The 18678-nt window shown below is 44.4% G+C and overlaps 1 protein-coding gene across 1 annotated transcript in view; it reads left to right on the plus strand.

The window, feature by feature from the left end:
- The first annotated feature begins 291 nt into the window (after nucleotides 1-291).
- Nucleotides 292-18678, plus strand: part of adissp (adipose secreted signaling protein) — a 126408-nt gene continuing 108021 nt past the window's right edge. The window contains exon 1 of the mRNA XM_063045139.1: nucleotides 292-719. Within this exon, the coding sequence (XP_062901209.1) occupies nucleotides 701-719 (19 nt within the window). The 5' untranslated portion in view covers nucleotides 292-700. The remainder of the gene's footprint in view (nucleotides 720-18678) is intronic.

Raw genomic sequence — 18678 nt, forward strand, 5'->3', positions numbered from 1 at the left:
ACACAAAATGCTGGAGGAAATCAGCAGTCCATGGAAAAAATTACAGTCGAAACCCTTCGGCCTGAAACGTCGACTGTAACTTTTTTTCCCCCCATAGATGCTGCCTGGCCTGCTGAGTTCCTCCAGCATTTTGTGCGCGTTGCTCGGATTTCCAGCCTCTGCAGATTTGCCTCTTGTTTGACGTATGAAGAGGGAAGAGGCATGGGAAGGGGCGGGGCTACTTCCAATTCTCCTCCTCCATCTGCCAATAGCCCCTCCCCATCCTCCTACCACGCTCCACGCCCCCACCTCGGCTCTTTATACCGTGTTCCCTGTACTCTTTTGGTCCAGACGAAGGGTCCCATCCTCCCTCTTCCCGTAGACGCTGCCTGACCTGCTGAGTTCCCTTGTTATTTCGGCTCCAAACTCCACTAAACTGCAGCCGCTCGTGTCTCCACCCCACGACTCGGTTTGGTTGAGCGCGCATCCAGGAGCACTAAGACCCAGAGGGAGCCCTTTTCCTTCCGCCTGCTTCCCCCTTGCAGGCTGGGCTGAGCTGAGCGGCGCTCCGCCTGCCCCGCTGTGTGGCTCCGTGTGCGGTGGGCGATCCAGGTAACCCTCGCAGGCAGCTCTTCCCGGACTCTCCCCCCTCTACCCATGGCCACATGCTGAATCCCAGCCGAACTTCACATTGCACTGAGAGGATTGCAGCGACGATTAGATGGCTTCGAATTGGAAGGGTGAGTTAGCGGGGGTGGGTGCTGTGTTTGTGTGTGTGCATGTGAGTGAGGACAACCACAGGGCAAAACGCCGCATCTCCGAGCACCGACTCCTGTGAACCCAGCTAGTTCGTTGTCAACGGTGATTTTTGTTTCATCATGTGCAATAAAAGCACAGGATAATAGTTTATCTCGTGAAACAACATAGGCATGCACTTTCAGATGAGAAGCATTTTTTTGCAAGCAATGTTCGGAGTGTAGCCGTTGCAAGGACTCAGACAGTCAAGTTGTAGTCAGCAGCGTGTGTGAGATAGTGGATAAGAGGTTGATTGTTGGATGTGCACTCGTAGGACACTGGGGAAACAATTGTGGTCTTCTCGAAATATAATCTTGTGCAGGCATGGAAGAGAGTGGGTTCGACCCCATCGTCTGCACTCCAGAAACCCGGCCAGTGAACCGCGTCTCTGACTCCCCACGGAAGTGTAAGCGAACTCCCGAGGCTGTGGGGACTTAAGTCTGCCCCGAATCGAAAATCCCCAGCGCAGATCCGAAGAGGCTACCACCCCCAGGGATAGGTAGGGCCGAAAGGCCTGTTTCTGTGCTGTTTGTCTCAATGTACTGTAGGTTTGCATGTAGCAGGTGGCGAAGAGCTATTCGACTCGAACAGGCATCGGATGGGACTGGTCTTACTTAGCCTTTCCCTGCTAGCGTGGCAAGATTCTAGGTTGGGGGGGGTAACAGATCGTTTTTCAAATTCAGAGGGGGGTGTGCTTGTACACTCACCACTCACCCTCTTCCCCACCAAACCGGACATTCTCTTTGCGTTACTCCGCCCCCCGTCGATCAAAGCTACAGAAGTCTAAACGCACGAACCAGCGTGCTCATGGACAGGTTCTGCTCTGTCGCTGTAAGACTACTGTATTGATCTGTCCCCAAGTACCATAAGGTGGACTTTTGGCCTCAAAAAAAGTACTGTCAGCCTGTGCTTTCTCTGTAACACTTCACTCTGTTGTCGTTTTCCCTTTGTATTGTTGTAATGGAACGATCCGAATGGATGGCATGAACAATGGGGTTTTCACTGTAACAATAAACCAATTTACCAGCTAGCTCACCTCTTGGATATTTCTTGCACGGCTGCACAATATACAGACAGGCTATTTATTGGGTATAGAAATTGGGGGGTTCAGTTGCAGTTGTAGAAGGTGTCGGTGAGGCGGCGCCTGGAATAGATTGATGTGTTTCAACACCCTGCAGGAGGAGAGGTGCTACTAAATTAGAAAGGGTGCAGGCTAGATTTGAGGATCTCACACACAATGTTGGAGCAACTCAGCAGGTCAGGCAGCATCTATGGAGTTGGATAAATAGTGTTTCTGGCCGAGACCATGTTGAATTGTATGGATGATGGTTATTAGATTATATAGAATTCAAACTCAATGTAAATTTATTATCAGAGTATGTCTGTCACCATATGCTATCTTGAGCTTTATTTTCTTGCAGGCAATTACAAAAAAATAAATACAATACAGTTTATGAAACACTATACATAAAGACTGGTCAATGTGCAAAAGACCACGAATTATGCAAATGAAAATAATAAATAAAACTGAGAGCGTGAGTTGTAGAGCCCTTGAAAGTGAGCCTGTAGGTTGTGGAATCAGTTCAGTGTTGAGGTGAGTGAAATTATCCAGGCTGCTTCAGGAGCCTGATGTTTGTAGAGTGATGACTGTCCCTGAACCTGGTGGTGTGGGAGCTAAGGCTCCTGTGCCTCCTACGTGATGTGAGTCGTGAGAAGAGGATATGGCCTGGATGGTAAGGGTCCTTGATTATGACATTGCTTTCTTTTGACAACACGCCTTTTAGATGTGCTCAATGGTGGAGAGTGCTTTGGCTGTGATGGACTGGGTTGTATTCAGCACTTTCTGTAGCTGTGTCAAGAAAAGCCGATATTAATTCTTTACAATCCCGGGCACGGTTATTATAATTTCTGCTCCTCTACGTCTTCCTGACGTATTCATTCATACGCCGTGTGCTCCTTGAGGCAAGGTAAAGTTGAAGTAGATTAATTTATACTAAAATATCTATTTTCATTAGCTATATTTAATTATCCTGTGAGCTTGTGATCGTTATACTAAACTGCAGGCCTGGAATCCTATATTTGATGCATTCTGATAGGCTTTATTATATATATATTTGCAAAGTGCTAGGTGGGGTATATTTTGCCTTAAAGTAAGTACCCTGAGCTGTACAGAAGCACTTTTTCTTCCTCTGCACCCCAATCTTCATTGGTTTATAAGACCATAAGACGTAGGAGCAGAATGAGGCTGTTTGGCCCATCGAGTCTGCTGTGCTATTCTGCCGTGGCTGATTTATTATAGCCCTTAACCCCATTCTCCTACCTTCTCCCCACATCCTTCGAAGTCCTTGCTAGTCTAGAACGTATCAGTCTTCGCTTTAAATATACCCAATGACTTGGCCTCTTCAGTTGCATGTGGCAATAAATTCCACAGACGGGCAACCCTCGGCTAATTTATCTACTAGCAAGGGATCTGCTCTCCTAGGGTAAAGGAAGCTGAGAGGGAAGTAGTTGAAGTTATTATCGTATGCATAAGTGACATGGTGAGTGCAATGCTCTACAGTGCCAGGGATCACCGATTGGGGTTCAATTCCCACTGCTGCCTGCAAGGAGGTAGTATGTTTGCCCCATGACTGTGCGGGTTTCCACTGGGTCCTCCCTCATTCCAAAGACGTGCGGCTTATTAAGTTGTGGGCTTGCTGTGTTGGTGCCAGAAGCTTATAGACACTTGTGTGCACAATCACTGGAGGATGTGCGCTCCCCCCCCACCCCCCCCCACCGCCGCTGCACGCTCTCGGACTGAATTGGTCGTGGGCTCAAAAGACACATTTCTCTGTATGTTTTGATGCATACCTGTGACAGATAAAGTTCAGAGTAAATTTATTATCAAAGTACAGTACATAAAGGTCTCCATATACAGCCCTGAGAATCTTAATCTTTTTTGCATGCATGCACAGGTTCAGTGGAAAACTAACTTGCAGAAGCATCACATGCACATAACATCAGATAAGCAGCGTTCACAAGGAAAATATAAATTAAATAAAATTATATACAATGTTTACAAGAAAAGAACACAATTAGAACAAAAAATGTCCATTCTAGTGCAAGGTGATTTTAGTGGCAGGGTGGAGATACGTCTTTACAAAAGGAGGTGTGAGGTGCTCCGTCCTTCCACTTGCCGACAGGTCACCCTTGGGTGAGGTGAAGGACCTGTTTAGTTCCCTGATCAGGGTCACATGAGGTCATGGGAGCAGGTGGTGGATAGTTGTATGAGCAACTGGTGCTGTAAGACTGTAAGATATAGGAGCAGAATTAGACCATTTGGCCCATCGATCTGCTCTACTATTTCCTCATGGCTGAACCAATTTTCCTCTCAGCCCCAATCTCCTGCCTTCTCCCCATATCCCTTCATGCCATGACCTATCAAGAATCTCTCAACCTCTGCCTTAAATACACATGGCCCCCACAGCTTGCCTGTTGATAAGAATTCTGCAGATTCACCATTCTCTGGCTAAAGAAATTCCTCCTCATCTCCATTCAGAAAGGACGCCCCTCTATTCTGAGACTGTCCTCTGGTCTTAGGCTCACCTTCCCCCCCCCCCCAATAGGAAACATCCTCTGCATATGCACTTTATCAAGTCCTTTCACCATTGATAGTTCAATGAGGTTATCCCTCATTCTTCTGAATTTTAGTGAATACCGGCCTAGAGCCATCAAACACTCTTCATATGACAAGCCATTCAGTCCTGGAATCATTTTCGTGAACCTCCTTTGAACCCTCTCCAGTTGCAGCACATCCTTTCTAAGATAAGGGGCGGAAACCTCCTCACAATACTCCTCATGAGGCCTCATGAAGTTTCAACATTGCATCTTTGCTTTTACGTTCTAATCCTCTTGAAATGAATGCTAACATTGCATTTGCCTTCTTCACCACAGATTCAACTTGCAAATTAATCTTTAGGGAATCCTGCACAAGGACTTCCAAGTCCCTTGGTGTCTTAGTTTTTTTGTATTTTCTCTCCGATTAGAAAATAGTCATTCTTTTCATTTCTTTTACCAGAATGCATGACTATACACTTCCTGACTATATTCCTTCTGCCATTTCTTTGCCCATTCTCCTGTCTTCTGTAGCCTCTCTACTTCCTCAAAACTACTTGCCCCTCCAAATATCTTCATATGATTTGCAAACTTTGCAACACAGCCATCAATTCCATCATGAAAATCATTGATATATAAGATAAAAAGAATCGTCCCAACACAGACCCCCATGGAACACCACTAGTCACTGGCACAAGAGTGAAAAGACTCCTTTCATTCCCACTCTTTGTCCCCCGCCAAACAGCCAATGCTTTTTCCATGCTGGAATCTTTCCTATAATACCATAGGCTTGTAAGCAGCCTCGTGTGGCACCTTCTCAAAGGCCTTCTGAAAATCCACTGATCCTGCCCTTGTCAAAGGCCTTCTGAAAATCCTTCTGAATATCAACTGATTCTCCTTCGTCTATCCTGCTTGTTACTACTTCAAAGAATTCCAACAGAGCTGTCAGGCAAGATTTCCCCTTGAGGAAACCATGCTGACTACGGCCTATCATCTTATCCTGTGCCTCCAAGTACCCTGAGATCTCATCCTTAATAATCGACTCCAATGTCTTCCCAACCACTGAAGTCTGGTCTTATAGTTTCCTTTGTTCTGCTTCTCTCCCTTCTTGAAGAGTGGAGTGACTTTTGCAATTTTACAGTCTTCCAGAACCATTCCAGAATCTAGTGATTCTTGAAAGATTATTACTAGTGCCTCCACAATCTCTTTAGCTGGCTCTTTCAGAACCCTGGAATGTACCATCTGGACCAAGTGATTTGTGTACCTTCAAATCTTTCAGTTTCCCAAGAACCTTCTCTCTAGTTATGGTAACTTCACACACTTCCATGACCCCTGACACCTGGAACTTCCACCATACTGCTAGTGTCTTCCACAGTGAAGACTGATGCAAAACACCTATTCAGTTCATCTGCTATTTTGTTGTCCCCCATTACTACTTTCCCAGCATCGTTTTCCAGTGGTTCAATATGCATTCTCGCCTATCTTTTACACTTTATGTACCTGGAGAGACTTTTGGTATCCTCTTTAATATTATTGGTTAGCTTATTTTTGTATTCTATCTTTGCCTTATTGACTTTTTAGTTGTCTTCTGTTGGTTTTAAAAGCTTTCCAATCCTCTAACTTCCCACTAATCTTTGCTCCAATATAAACCCTCTGTTTGGCTTTTATGTTGGTTTTGACTTTTCTTGTTAGCCATGTTTCTGTCATCTTTCGTTTAGAATACTTCTTCCTTTCTAGGATGTATATATTCAGTTCCTTCTGAATTGCTTCCAAAAATTCCAGCCATTGCTGCTCTGCTGTCAACCCTGTCAGTGTTCCTTTTTAATCAGTTCTGGCCAACTCCTCTCTCATGTCCCTGTAATTCCCTTTACTCCACTGGAATACTGATACTTCTGACTTTTCCTTCTCCTTCTGAAATATCTGGGTGAATTCCATCATATTATATAACCATATAACAATTACAGCACGGAAACAGGCCATCTTGGCCCTTCTAGTCCGTGCTGAACTCTTACCTTATCCTATTCCCACCGACCTGCACTCAGCCCATAACCCTCCATTCCTTTCCTGTCCATACATCTATCCAATTTAACTTTAAACGACAACATCGAACCTGCCTCAACCAGTTCTACAGGAAGCTCATTCCACACAGCTACCACTCTCTGATTAAAGAAGTTCCCCCTCATGTTACCCCTAAACTTTTGTCCTCTAATTCTCAACCCACGCTCTCTTGTTTGAATCTTCCCCACTCTCAATGGAAAAAGTCTAACCACGTCAACTCTATCAATCACCCTCATAATTTTAAACACCTCTATCAAGTCTCCCCTCAACCTTCTACGCTCCAAAGAATAAAGACCTAACTTGTTCAACCTTTCTCTGTAACTTAGGAGATGAAACCCAGGCAACATTTTAGTAAACCTCCTCCTTATTCTCTCAATTTTATTGACATCCTTCCTATAATTCGGTGACCAGAACTGTACGCAATACTCCAGATTTGGCCTTACCAATACCTTATACAAATTCAACATTACATCCCAACTCCTATACTCTATATTGTTTATATAGATAATTTATATATATATTTATATAAGTTATACTCTATAACTTCACACCCGAAGTGCTCCCCAACAAATAACTCTGTCACATGCCCTGTCTCATTCCCTAACAGGAGATCCAACACTGCCCCTTCTCTAGTTGGTACCTCTAAGTATTGCTTCAAAAGACTATCCTGCACACATTTTACAAACTCCAAACCATCCAGCCCTTTTACAGAATGGGCTTCCCAGTCTATGTGTGGAAAATTAAAATCGCCCACGATCACAACCTTGTGCTTACTACAAATATCTGCTATCTCCTTACAAATTTGCTCCTCCAGTTCTTGGTCCCCATTAGGTGGTCTATAATACACCTCTATAAGCATCACAAACACCTTTCCTATTCCTCAATTCCATCCAAATAGCCTCCCTAATGAGCCTACTAATCTAACCTGCCAGAGAACCGCTGTTATATAATCTCTGACAAGCAATGCAACACCTCCCCCTCTTGCCCCTCCTATTTTATCACACCCGAAGCAATATTATGATCACTTGCCTCTAAGGGTTTTTTTTTTACCTTAAGCTCTCTGATCAATTCTGGTTCATTGCACAACACCCAGTCCAGAATAGCTGTTCCTCTAGTGAGCTCAACCATGAGCTGCTCTTAAAAAAAAAAATCTCGTAGGCACTCTAGAAATTCTTCCTCCTGTAATCCAGCACCAAACTGATTTTGCCAATCTACCTGCATATTGAAGTCCTCCACGACTATTGTGACAGGGACCTTCTGGCATTCATTTTCTATCTCTCGTTATAATCTGCAGGCAACATTCTTCCTACTGTTAGGGGGTCTGTATACAACTCCCATGAGGAGTTGCATATCACAAGTCCTGATTCCACTGATGCCAGGAGGACAGTCTTCAAAGAGTATTGGTAATGACTGAGGTCACCCATCTTGTAAAGACACTGCCCAGAAGAAAGCAATGGCAAACCACTTCTGCAGAAAAATTTGCCAAGAAAAATCATGATCATGAATAGACCATGATAGCCCAGGTCCTATGACATGGCATATAATGATGATCAAAATGGTCAAGGTATACTAAACTCGAGTGATTTAGGTTATGCTGGTTGATTCAAGCACTGAATGGTTTACAGAAGTCGCTGTTCTTGAACCTGGTGATGTGGGACCTCAGACATTTCCACCAAACCTGCTCAAGTCAAGTCAAGTCAAGTTTATTGTCATTTCGACCATAAGCTGCTGGTACAGTACACAGTAAAAATGAAACAACGTTCCTCCAGGCCCCTGGTGCTACATGAAACAGAAAGCTACACTAGACTATGTGAGACAGCACAAGGCTACCGTACACTACGTAACGCAACATAAAAACTACACTAGACTACAGACCTGCACAGGACTGCATAAAGTGCACAGAACAGTGCAGGACAGTAATAAATGAGACAATAGACACAGTAGAGAACAAATTACAATATAATAATAAATAATGTAGATGTCAGTCTAGACTCTTGAGTATTAAGGAGACTGATGGCTTTGGGGGAAGAAACTGTGCACAGTCTGGTCGTGAGAGCTCGAATGCTTCGGTATCTTTTGCCAGATGGCAGGAGGGAGAAGAGTTTGTGTGAGGGGTGTGTGGGGTCCTTCATATTGCTGTTTGCTTTGCGGGTGCAGCTTGTGGTGTAAACATCTGTAATAACGGGAAGAGAGACCCCGATGATCTTCTCAGCTGACCTCACTATCCGCTGCAGGGTCTTGCGATCCGAGACGGTGCAATTCCCGAACCAGGCAGTGATGCAGCTGCTCAGGATGCTCTTGATACAACCTCTGTAGAATGTGTTGAGGATGGGGGGTGGGAGATGGACTTTTCTCAGCTTTCGCAGAAAGTAGAGATGCTGCTGGGCTTTCTTGGCTATGGAGCTGGTGTTGAGGGACCAGGTGAGATTCTCCGCCAGGTGAACACCAAGAAATGTGATGCTCTTAACGATCTCTACGGAGGAGTTGTCGATGTTCAGCAGAGACTGGTTGCTCCATGCTCTCCTGAAGTCAACAACCATCTCTTTCCAATCACAATAAATCGTGGCATTTGGAGTATTATGAGCAGTAGAGAGCTGCAAGGACTGTCAGATTTCTGAACAGAATCAGAATCAGGTTTAATATCACCTGCAAATGTCGTGTTTTTTTTTGTTTTTAACTGCAGCAGTACATTGTAATACATCGTAATAAACAGGGGAGATTCTGCAGAGGCTGGAAATCCAGAGCAACACACACAAAATACTGGAGCTAGTCAGTAGATCAGGCATCATTGATGGAAATGAATAAACAGTCAACATTTCTGGTCGAGACCCTTCTTCAGGACTGAGAAGGAAGGGGGGAAATACCAGAATATAGAGGTGGGGGGGCGGGGGGGAAAGTGGTTTGCTGGAAGGCCACCTTCCTTCTCAGTCCTGAAGAATGGTCTCGGCCTGAAACATTGGTTGTTTATTCCTCTACATAGATGCTGCCTGGCCTGCTGAGTTCTTCCAGCATTATGTGTGTTACATAATAATAAAAACAGAATTATAGTAAACATATATATAATAAATTTGTATATAATAGTTAAATTGAATAAGTAGTGCAAAGAAGAACATATTGAGTTAGTATTTATGGGTTAATTATCCATTCAGAATCTGGATGGCAGAGGGGAAGAAGCTGTTCCTGAATCGCTGAGTGTGTGCCTTGGGCTTCTGTGCCTCCTACTTGGATGGTAGCAATGAGAAGAGGGCATGTCCTGGGTGATGGAGATCCTTCGCGATGGATGATCCATGAACATGACCTCGTTATTCCTTTTTGTTTTGCATTATTTATTTACATTTATAGTTTCTAGTGATTTTATGCCTTTGCACTGCATTGCTGCCATAAAGCAGCACATTTCACATTATATGAGGCAGTGATTATAAATCTGATTCTAATTCCCTTGATTCCTTTAATATCCAGAAGCACATCTCATTTTGAATTCACAGTGACTGATCTCGTGCAGTGGTCCAAGCTGTAGAATTCCAATGATTCACCAAACTCTGAGAGGAGAAATTTCTCCTCTGTGCTGCGTAGCCTCTGCTTTATTTTGAGGTTGTAGCCCTCAGTGCTTGACTCCTTTTCCAGGAGAAACATTCTCATCAAATTTTCCTTTCCAATCTTTCTACGAATTACTGGTTTTGAAGGACGTCACGTCTCAGTCATCTAAGCTCAACAAAATTAAATTCCAGGCTGCTCAATCCTAAATAAAAGATTAGATTTATTAGACCATAGGAACAAAGTTAGACCATTCAGCCCATCAAATCTGCTTGGCCATTCCATCATGACTGATTTATTACCTCTCTCAACCCTATTCTTCTGCTTTCTCCCTGTAACGTTTGACGCACTGACTAAACAAGAACCTATCAACCTCTGCTTTATGTATACTCAATGATGTGGCCTCCACAGTAGTTGGTGGCAATGAATTCCACATCTTCGCCACCCTCTGTCTAAAGAAATTCCTCCTCATCTGCTCTAAATCTATGCCACTCTGTTCTGAGGCTGTGCCCTCTGGTCCTAGACCCACCCATCCACTCGGTCTACGTTTTTTAATATTCGATAGGGTTCATTGAGATCCCTTGTCATTCTTCTAAACTCCAGAGCCATCAAATACTTCTCATATGTTAACCCTTTCATTCCCAGAATCTTTCTTGTGAACTTTTTCTGGATCCTCTCCAATGCCAACATATCTTTTGTTGGATAATGGGCCCAAAACGGCTCATCATACTCCAAGTGTGGTGTGATCAATGCCTTATAAAGCCTTAGCATTACATCTTTGCTCTTATATTCTAGACCTTTCGAAACATATGCTAACATTGCAGTTGCCTTCCTTGCTCAGTTTGCAGGTTAACCTTTAAGGAAACTTGCATGAAGACCCTCAAGTCCCTTTGCACCTCTGATTTTTGAATTTTCTCACTGTTTAGAAAATAGTCCACACCTTTATTCACTGCCCTACACTATATTCTATCTGCCATTTCTTTGTCCATTCTCTCAGTCTGTCTAAGTCCTTTTGCAGACTCCCTGCTATTTCAACACTACCTGCCCCTCCAACTATCTTTGTATAGTCTGCACACTTGGTCACAAAGCCATCAATTCAGTCAACGAAATTATTGACATATAATGTGAAAAGAAGTGCTCCCAACACCGACCCCTGCAGAATATCACTAGTCACAGACAGCCAATCAGAAAAAGCTCTCCTTATTCCCACTCTTTGCCTCCTGCCAATCAGTTAATCTTTTATCCATACTATTATCTTTGCTGTCTTACCATGGGCCTTTGGATTGTTCAGGAGCCTCACGTGTAGCACCTTATCAAAGGTCTTCTGAAAATTCAAGTAAACATCATCCACCGGTTCTCCTTTGTAAATCCTGCTTGTTATTTCCTCAAAGAATTCTAACAGATTTGTTAGGCAAGATTTCCCCTCAAGAACCCCACGCTGAGTTTGGCCTACTTCATCCTGTATCACCAATAATGGATTCCAACATCTTACCAAACACAAGCTAACTGGCCAATAATTTCCTGTCTTTTGCATCCCTCCCTTGAAGAGTGGACTGACATTAGCGATTTTCCAGTGTCTGGAAACCATTCTAGAGTCTAATGATTCTTGAAAGATCATTGCAAATCCTGCACAGTCTGTTTAGCTACCTCGTTCAGAACACTGGGGTGTAGTCTATCTGGTCCAGTGAAAGAAACCCCACACTTTGGGTAAAGTATTTCCCCTTGAACCTGGGCTGGACCTCTTTCCAAAGTAGAGTTTATAGAATAAGTTGTAGGATTAAAGAGAGAGCGAAGAAGGAGAGGGAGAATAAGACCGGTGGGATTGCTCTGCTGATAGCTGGTGTTGTCTCAATGGACTGAATGGTCTCCCATTTTGGAATAAAGGTTGCCACCTATGTTAGATTATTTGTAAAGATATCCATGTTAGACTATTGTTTATTGACTACCGCTTTTCCTTCAGTACTAAAATTCCAAGGAAACTCATCTTCAAACTCCTAAAACTGGGAGTCAACACCTCCCTTTGCAACTGGATCCTTGACTTCCTGACCAACAGACCTCAATTGGTAAGGAGAAGCAGCAATGCCTTCACCATTATCCTCAACATTGGTGCTCCTCGAGGTTGCGTCATCAGCCCTCTGTAGCCTGTATGCTCATGACTATCAAAACCTATCAAATAGTGAAAGGCTTGACAGAGTGGATGTGGAGGGGATGTTTCCTATGGTGGGAGAGTCCAAGATCAGAGGACACAGCCTCAGAATAGAGGGGTGCTCTTTTAGAACGGAGGTGAGGAATTTCTTTAGCCAGAGAGTGGTGAATCTTTGCAATTCTTTGCCACAGGCAGCTGTGGAGGACAAGTCTTTATGTATATTTAAGGCAGAGGTTGCGGTTCTTGATTGGTCAGGGGATGAAGGGATATAGTGAGAAGGCAGGAGATTGGGGTTGAAAGGAAAACTGGATCAGCCATGATGAAATGGCGGAGTAGCCTCGAGCCAAATGACCTAATTCTGCTCCTGTATCCTACGGTCTTATCAACTATGTGGGCAGACTCTGCTCTACCTCTGTCTACAAGTTTGCAGAAGATGCTATGATAGTGGGCCAGATCTCAAGTAATGATGATTCTGAGTAGATGAAGGAGATGGGGAGCCGGTGACATTGTCTCGTGACGACAGCCGTTTCTTCAATGTCAGAAAAACAAGAGCTTGTTATTGGCTTCAAGAAGTAGAGGAGGTACACATGCTTTTGTTTACATCAGTGGTGCTGAGGTTGAGGGGGTTGAAAGTTTTAAGTCCCTGGCAATAAACATCACCAATAGTCTAGCCTGGTCCATTCGCGTAGACTTCATGGCCACGAAAGCTCAACAGCACCTCAAGAAATTCGGCCTGTCCAGTTTAGCTTCCAACTTTTAATTGATTTATCATAGAAAGCATCCTGTCCAAATGCATCACAACTTGGTTAGGCACCTGCTGAAGGGTCTCTGCCCAAAATGTTGACTGTCAAATATGTCAAAATATTGCTGTGATGATTGTACATTCTGGTATCAATTGTTTGACGACAATAAAGTATAAAGTGTACTCTTTTTCCATAGACGCTGCCTAGCCTGCTGAGTTCCTCCAGCATTTTTTGTGTGTGTGTGTGTGTGTTGCTTGGTCAGGCACCTGTCTACCCATGACCATAGGAGACTACAGAGAGTTGCGAACGCATCTCAGCACACCACAGAAAGCAGCTTCCCTGCGATGGACTTCTGCTGCCTTAGTAATCAAGTACCCCACCTACCCTGGACATCCCCTCCCCTCTCCCCTTGGGCAGAAGATACAAAAGCCTGGCTGAAGGACGGCTTCTATCCCACTGTTATCAGACTCTGGAATGGACCTCCTGTACAATAACATGGGCTCGTGACCTCACAATCTACCTCGTTATGATCTTGCACCCTATTGTTTACCTGCATGGCCTTTTCTCTGTTACACTTTATTCTGCATTCTGTTCCTGTTTTACCTTGCTCTACCACATCGAATTCTAGTGTTTAAATCCGAGGTTCTTTTCGAAGTCAGGAATGAGGCACCAAACTCTTTGTTTCACGACCGTTTTATTAAGAGTTGATAGACCAAAGACAACAGGAATAGAATGGTAACGGGGGGGGGGTCATTGTTACTTGAAAGAGAGGATAAAGAAGATGATGATGAAAATACAGCCTAGCGTAATTGAACGCAAACAAGTTTCTCCGTAACTTCCGCCACCTCCAACGGGATCCCACCACTAAGCATATCTTTCCCTCCCCGCCTCTCTCTGCATTCTGCAGGGATCGCTCCCTACACAACTCCCTTGTCCATTCGTCCCCCCCATCCCTCCCCACTGATCTCCCTCCTGGCACTTATCCGTGTAAGCGGAACAAGTGCTACACATGCCCTTACACTTCCTCCCTTACCACCATTCAGGGCCCCAAACAGTCCTTCCAGGTGAGGCATCACTTCACCTGTGAGTCGACTGGGGTGATATACTGCGTCCGGTGCTCCCGATGTGGCCTTTTGTATGTTGGTGAGACCCGACGCAGACTGGGGGACCGCTTTGCTGAACATCTACGCTCTGTCCGCCAGAGAAAGCAGGATCTCCCAGTGGCCACACATTTTAATTCCACATCCCATTCCCATTCTGACATGTCTGTCCACGGCCTCCTCTACTGTAGAGATGAAGCCACACTCAGGTTGGAGGAACAACACCTTATATTCCGTCTGGGTAGCCTCCAACCTGATGGCATGAACATTGACTTCTCTAACTTCCGCTAGGCCCCACCTCCCCCTCGTACCCCATCTGTTACTCTTTTTAATGCACACATTCTTTCTCTCACTCTCCTTTTTCTCCCTCTGTCCCTCTGAATATACCTCTTGCCCATCCTCTGGGTCACCCCCCACCCTCCTTGTCTTTCTTCCCGGACCTCCTGTCCCATGATCCTCTCGTATCCCCTTCTGCCTATCACCTGTCCAGCTCTCGGCTCCATCCCTCCCCCTCCTGTCTTCTCCTATCATTTTGCATCTCCCCCTCCCCCTCCAACTTTCAAATCCCTTACTCACTCTTCCTTCAGTTAGTCCTGACGAAGGGTCTCGGCCTGAAAGGTCGACTGCACCTCTTTCTATAGATGCTGCTTGGCCTGCTGCGTTCACCAGCAACTTTGATGTATGTTGCTAGCGTAATTGAGCTACCTTTATATTCAAAGATAAGAAAATTCCATGGATAAGGATAATTCAGTTAGAAAATACTGTTGTAAAATCAGCCAATGAGACAATACTCCTTCAGAACAAAGAAGCTTCCGGAATTATACTTTGAACAGCTAGTAGACGCATATTAAACTGTTATGTACATAAAGACTACTTAAAAGCAGATAATTGATTGTTAAACTACAGAGAAAATAACATTTAGAATTCAACAATTGGGTTCAGTAACCACAATGCTCTGTATGAACAATATGCAAGACAGTCTTTTCGCTGTATCTCAGTATGTGTGACAGTAATAAACCAATATCATTACCAAAAGAAAACTATGTGTTAGATTGTGGCTTAAGCTCAGTTTTTTGCACTGATGGGCCTCTGGTATGGAATTCTCTTCTCCCTCATTTTGGGCCGGGAACTCCAGTTTCCTGTGTCTCACTGGTCTTCAGAAGTGCCTGTTCTGTCGGTGTGCTCTCAGAGGTTCGAGGAGATAGCGCAGTTTCCAACATGCAGTTTCAAAACGAGTGGAGGAGTCAGCCCCAGTTTTACTGCTCTGTGCCACAAGGATGAATAGAGGAAACACAAAATCAGAGCCGTGTTTTGCAGGGCATGCTGTTTAGCAGCTCTGTGACAAGGGGCCCCTTTCCTAACGGACGCTTCCTGTTGAGAAATGTGCAGGGACTTCCAGCTAGAGTCTGTGCAGATTACAGGCTGATTTATACTTATGCGTACTAGTTTACGCCATTGTGAGCATTTATACTTGTGCGTTGATGTGTCTGCGTCGCTCTACAATTCACCGCCAAAACACTAGTTGGCGGTGGGGTTTCTATGCCACTGTGTTGAGTTTCTTCGTGTTGAAACTCAACACGAAGAAACTCAAACTTCAAACCATGGCGACTGAAACTAAAGGAGGGTGAATTTTCTGTGCTTGTCCGGCCACTGAGAGTCATGGATGAGGAAATGCATTTCAAATATTTTTGGATGTCGGCAGGTAGATTTGACGATTTGGTTCATTGCCTCCAACCATTTATTTTGCATCAGTGTATGCACACTATACTCAGAGACTGGCAATCACCATCCGAGTTTTAGCTTCAGGTGGAAGTCAACAGGCTGTAGCTGTTAGCTATAAACTGGCATGCCCTCTAGTCAGGTAAAACTGTAGCTTTTCACCTTGTTTCTGCCCCATGAGTTAAAATCTTTAATTGTAAAATCTAAATCAGATTTATTGTGTGATATTATCAGGGATGGCAATGGTAGCATGACGCTGTGCAGTACAAATGACACGTTCAATTCTTGCCACTGTCTTTAAGGAGCTTGTACATTCTTCCCATGACCTTGTGGATTTCCTCCGGGTGCTCTGGTTTCCTCCCACAGTCCAAAGACAGGTAGGTTAATTGGTCATTGTAAATGATTCTATGCTTAGACTAGGGTTAAATTGGGGGTTGCTGGGAAGCATGGCTCATAGGCTGGAGGGGCCTATTCCATGTTATATCTCAGTAAAAAAGCATGGTCATCGCCAGAAAGATAAACATCCCACAATGTGTGATCAAGATCAGAAATGCAAACATCAACCAAGTCAACAAATTCAAATATCTTGGCAGCCTAATAACAAGTAATGGCAGGTATGACACAGATATCAAAAACAGGATAGCAATGGTGAAAGAAGCTTTCCAAAAAATGAAGACCATATTAACAGACAGAAAGATGAGCACATACACTAAAAACAGAATACTGCAGTGCTACATTTATTCTATCCTGACTTATGGAAGTGAATGCTGGACCATTTCCCCAGCAATGGAAAAGAGACTAGAAGCAGCTGAATTATGGTTCTACAGGAGAATGTTAAAAATATCATGGAGCACACACACATCAAATGAAGAAGTTCTCGGAAGAGCCCAAGCAGTTCGATCACTCATACCAACAATAAGAGAAAGAAACCTCAGATTCCCAGGACACATCATGCGGAAAGATGAACTAGAAAAACTCATACTCTCTGGAAAGATTGAGGGGAGTAAACCTCGAGGAAGACCTCGGCTTATGTAGATCAAAAGATTAGCCAGGTGGCTACACATTGAGGAAATGGAAGTCATCCAAAAAACGAAGGATAGATCTGTATGGAAAACCATGGTCACCAAAGTCCGCATCAGATATGGTACCTAGACAAACAGACAGCTCAGTAAATAAATAAATATCATTGATGTATTCCATGTTATGGCAGTAGTACTGTGCAAGGCATAAAAATCACCAATAAATAAATGAATGTAAAAGGGAAATAACAAAGTAGTGTTCATGGACATTTCAGAAATCTGTTAACGCCTTGGGAACAGCTTGTTTCTGTCTGCCATCAGTGAGTCTTCAGGCTCCTGTTCCTCCTCCCTGACGGGAGTTAATAAAGGTTTCAGTTGTAGAGAAAAGTAGCGGGTGAGTGAGATTGCGCTGAGAGTCAGCACAGACTCAGTGGACCGAATGAACTCTTCACTGTGCTTCTCTTAAACATGGAGTGGTTACAGGAATCTTTATTGATGCCATCAGGTTGGAGAGGGCACAGGTGCTCCTCCTATCTCCATCTTCCTCATTGTGGCGGTAGAGCAGGCCGTGGACGGATATGTCAGTGTGGAAATGCGATGTAAGGTTGAAGTGATTGTAGGCCATTAGGCCCCTCATGTCACAGCTGATCTTTAGCCTCGGCGCCATTTTTCTGCACTTAACCCTATGTGCTTTGATGTCTGAATTGAATAAATGGAACTGAGTTGCAGATCTGGCCTCGTTTAACCCACTAATAGAATGTCTCAGTAGGCCGAATGGGCTCTTGTGCTGCTGTGCTTGTTTACATGCTGCTGGTTGGAGATTAATGGGTACAAATGTCTTGATTTTCTTCTGACTGCTGCCCCAGTCCCTTCCAGTGCCCTGCAGAGAGGATACTGTTGTACAAGGTCATACAGTTTACTGTTTACCTCTGCTGTGTACTACGTATATTTTGAATTGTGTTTACCAACTTATGGTATGTGCGTGATATAGGTATTGTGGGTGACCGTGGTTTTGATTGGTTATACGTACGTACAGTCAGATGACAAAGAGCTTGAACTTGAAGCAGGCTTAGATCTTTGGCTCGATCTGTAGTGTGGAAATCTATCTCTGTCCTCTGCCCCCGTCAGGACAGAAGGAACAAGGTTCAAAATAATGGGTTGGGGTCAGAGTTCAAAGTGAAGGCAGGAAGCTGTTTAAACAGTGCTCTGAATGGGGGAAACTGCTGTCTCAGCTCAGAGACCTTGAAACAAGATTGGAGGACGGGGTCCCTTCTCTGCAGGACGTGGGGTGGAAGGTATTACATAGAGTAGAGCAGTGGTGCCCTGCAGAAAGTTTTAAAATTGCTACATGGATATCCCAGTTGCTTGCTGCGACTGTGGGCTAGAAGAGACCTCGTCAACTTGTATATGCTGTGTGTGAATTTGCCGAACTGGAGGGGCTGCTCCGTACCTTCTGATTACATCTCAGAATCAGAATGAAGTTTATTACTTAGTTATTTAGATGCAGTGCGGAATAGGGCTTTAAGGCCCTTTGAGCCACTCAACCCAGTAATCCCCCAATTAAATCCTAGTTTTATTACAGAACAATTTACAACGACCAATTAACCTACCAACCGGTACATCTTTGGACTGTGGGAGGAAACCGGAAAACCTGGAGGAATCCCACGTGGTCGTGGAGAGAATGTACAAACCTCTTACAGGCAGTGTTGGGATTTGAACCCAGGTCCCTGATGCTGCAAAGTGTTGTGGGGAAGGGGGGGGAGGGAACGTCCACTCAGACCTTGAGAGGCCTGTGTTGGGCATTTTCATGCCCTACAAGGTGCAGATTGGAAGTCTGTGTGGGGCGCCACTCCTCACACAGACACTAGAGCAATGTGTGGTTAAGTGCCTTGCTCAAGGACACAAACACGCCGCCACAGCTGAGGCTCGAACTAGCAACCGTCAGATCACTAGACGAACGCTTTAACCACTTGGCCACGTGCCCAAACCAC

This window comes from Mobula hypostoma, chromosome 4 (assembly GCF_963921235.1).
Source record: "Mobula hypostoma chromosome 4, sMobHyp1.1, whole genome shotgun sequence".
Lineage (NCBI taxonomy): Eukaryota > Metazoa > Chordata > Chondrichthyes > Myliobatiformes > Myliobatidae > Mobula > Mobula hypostoma.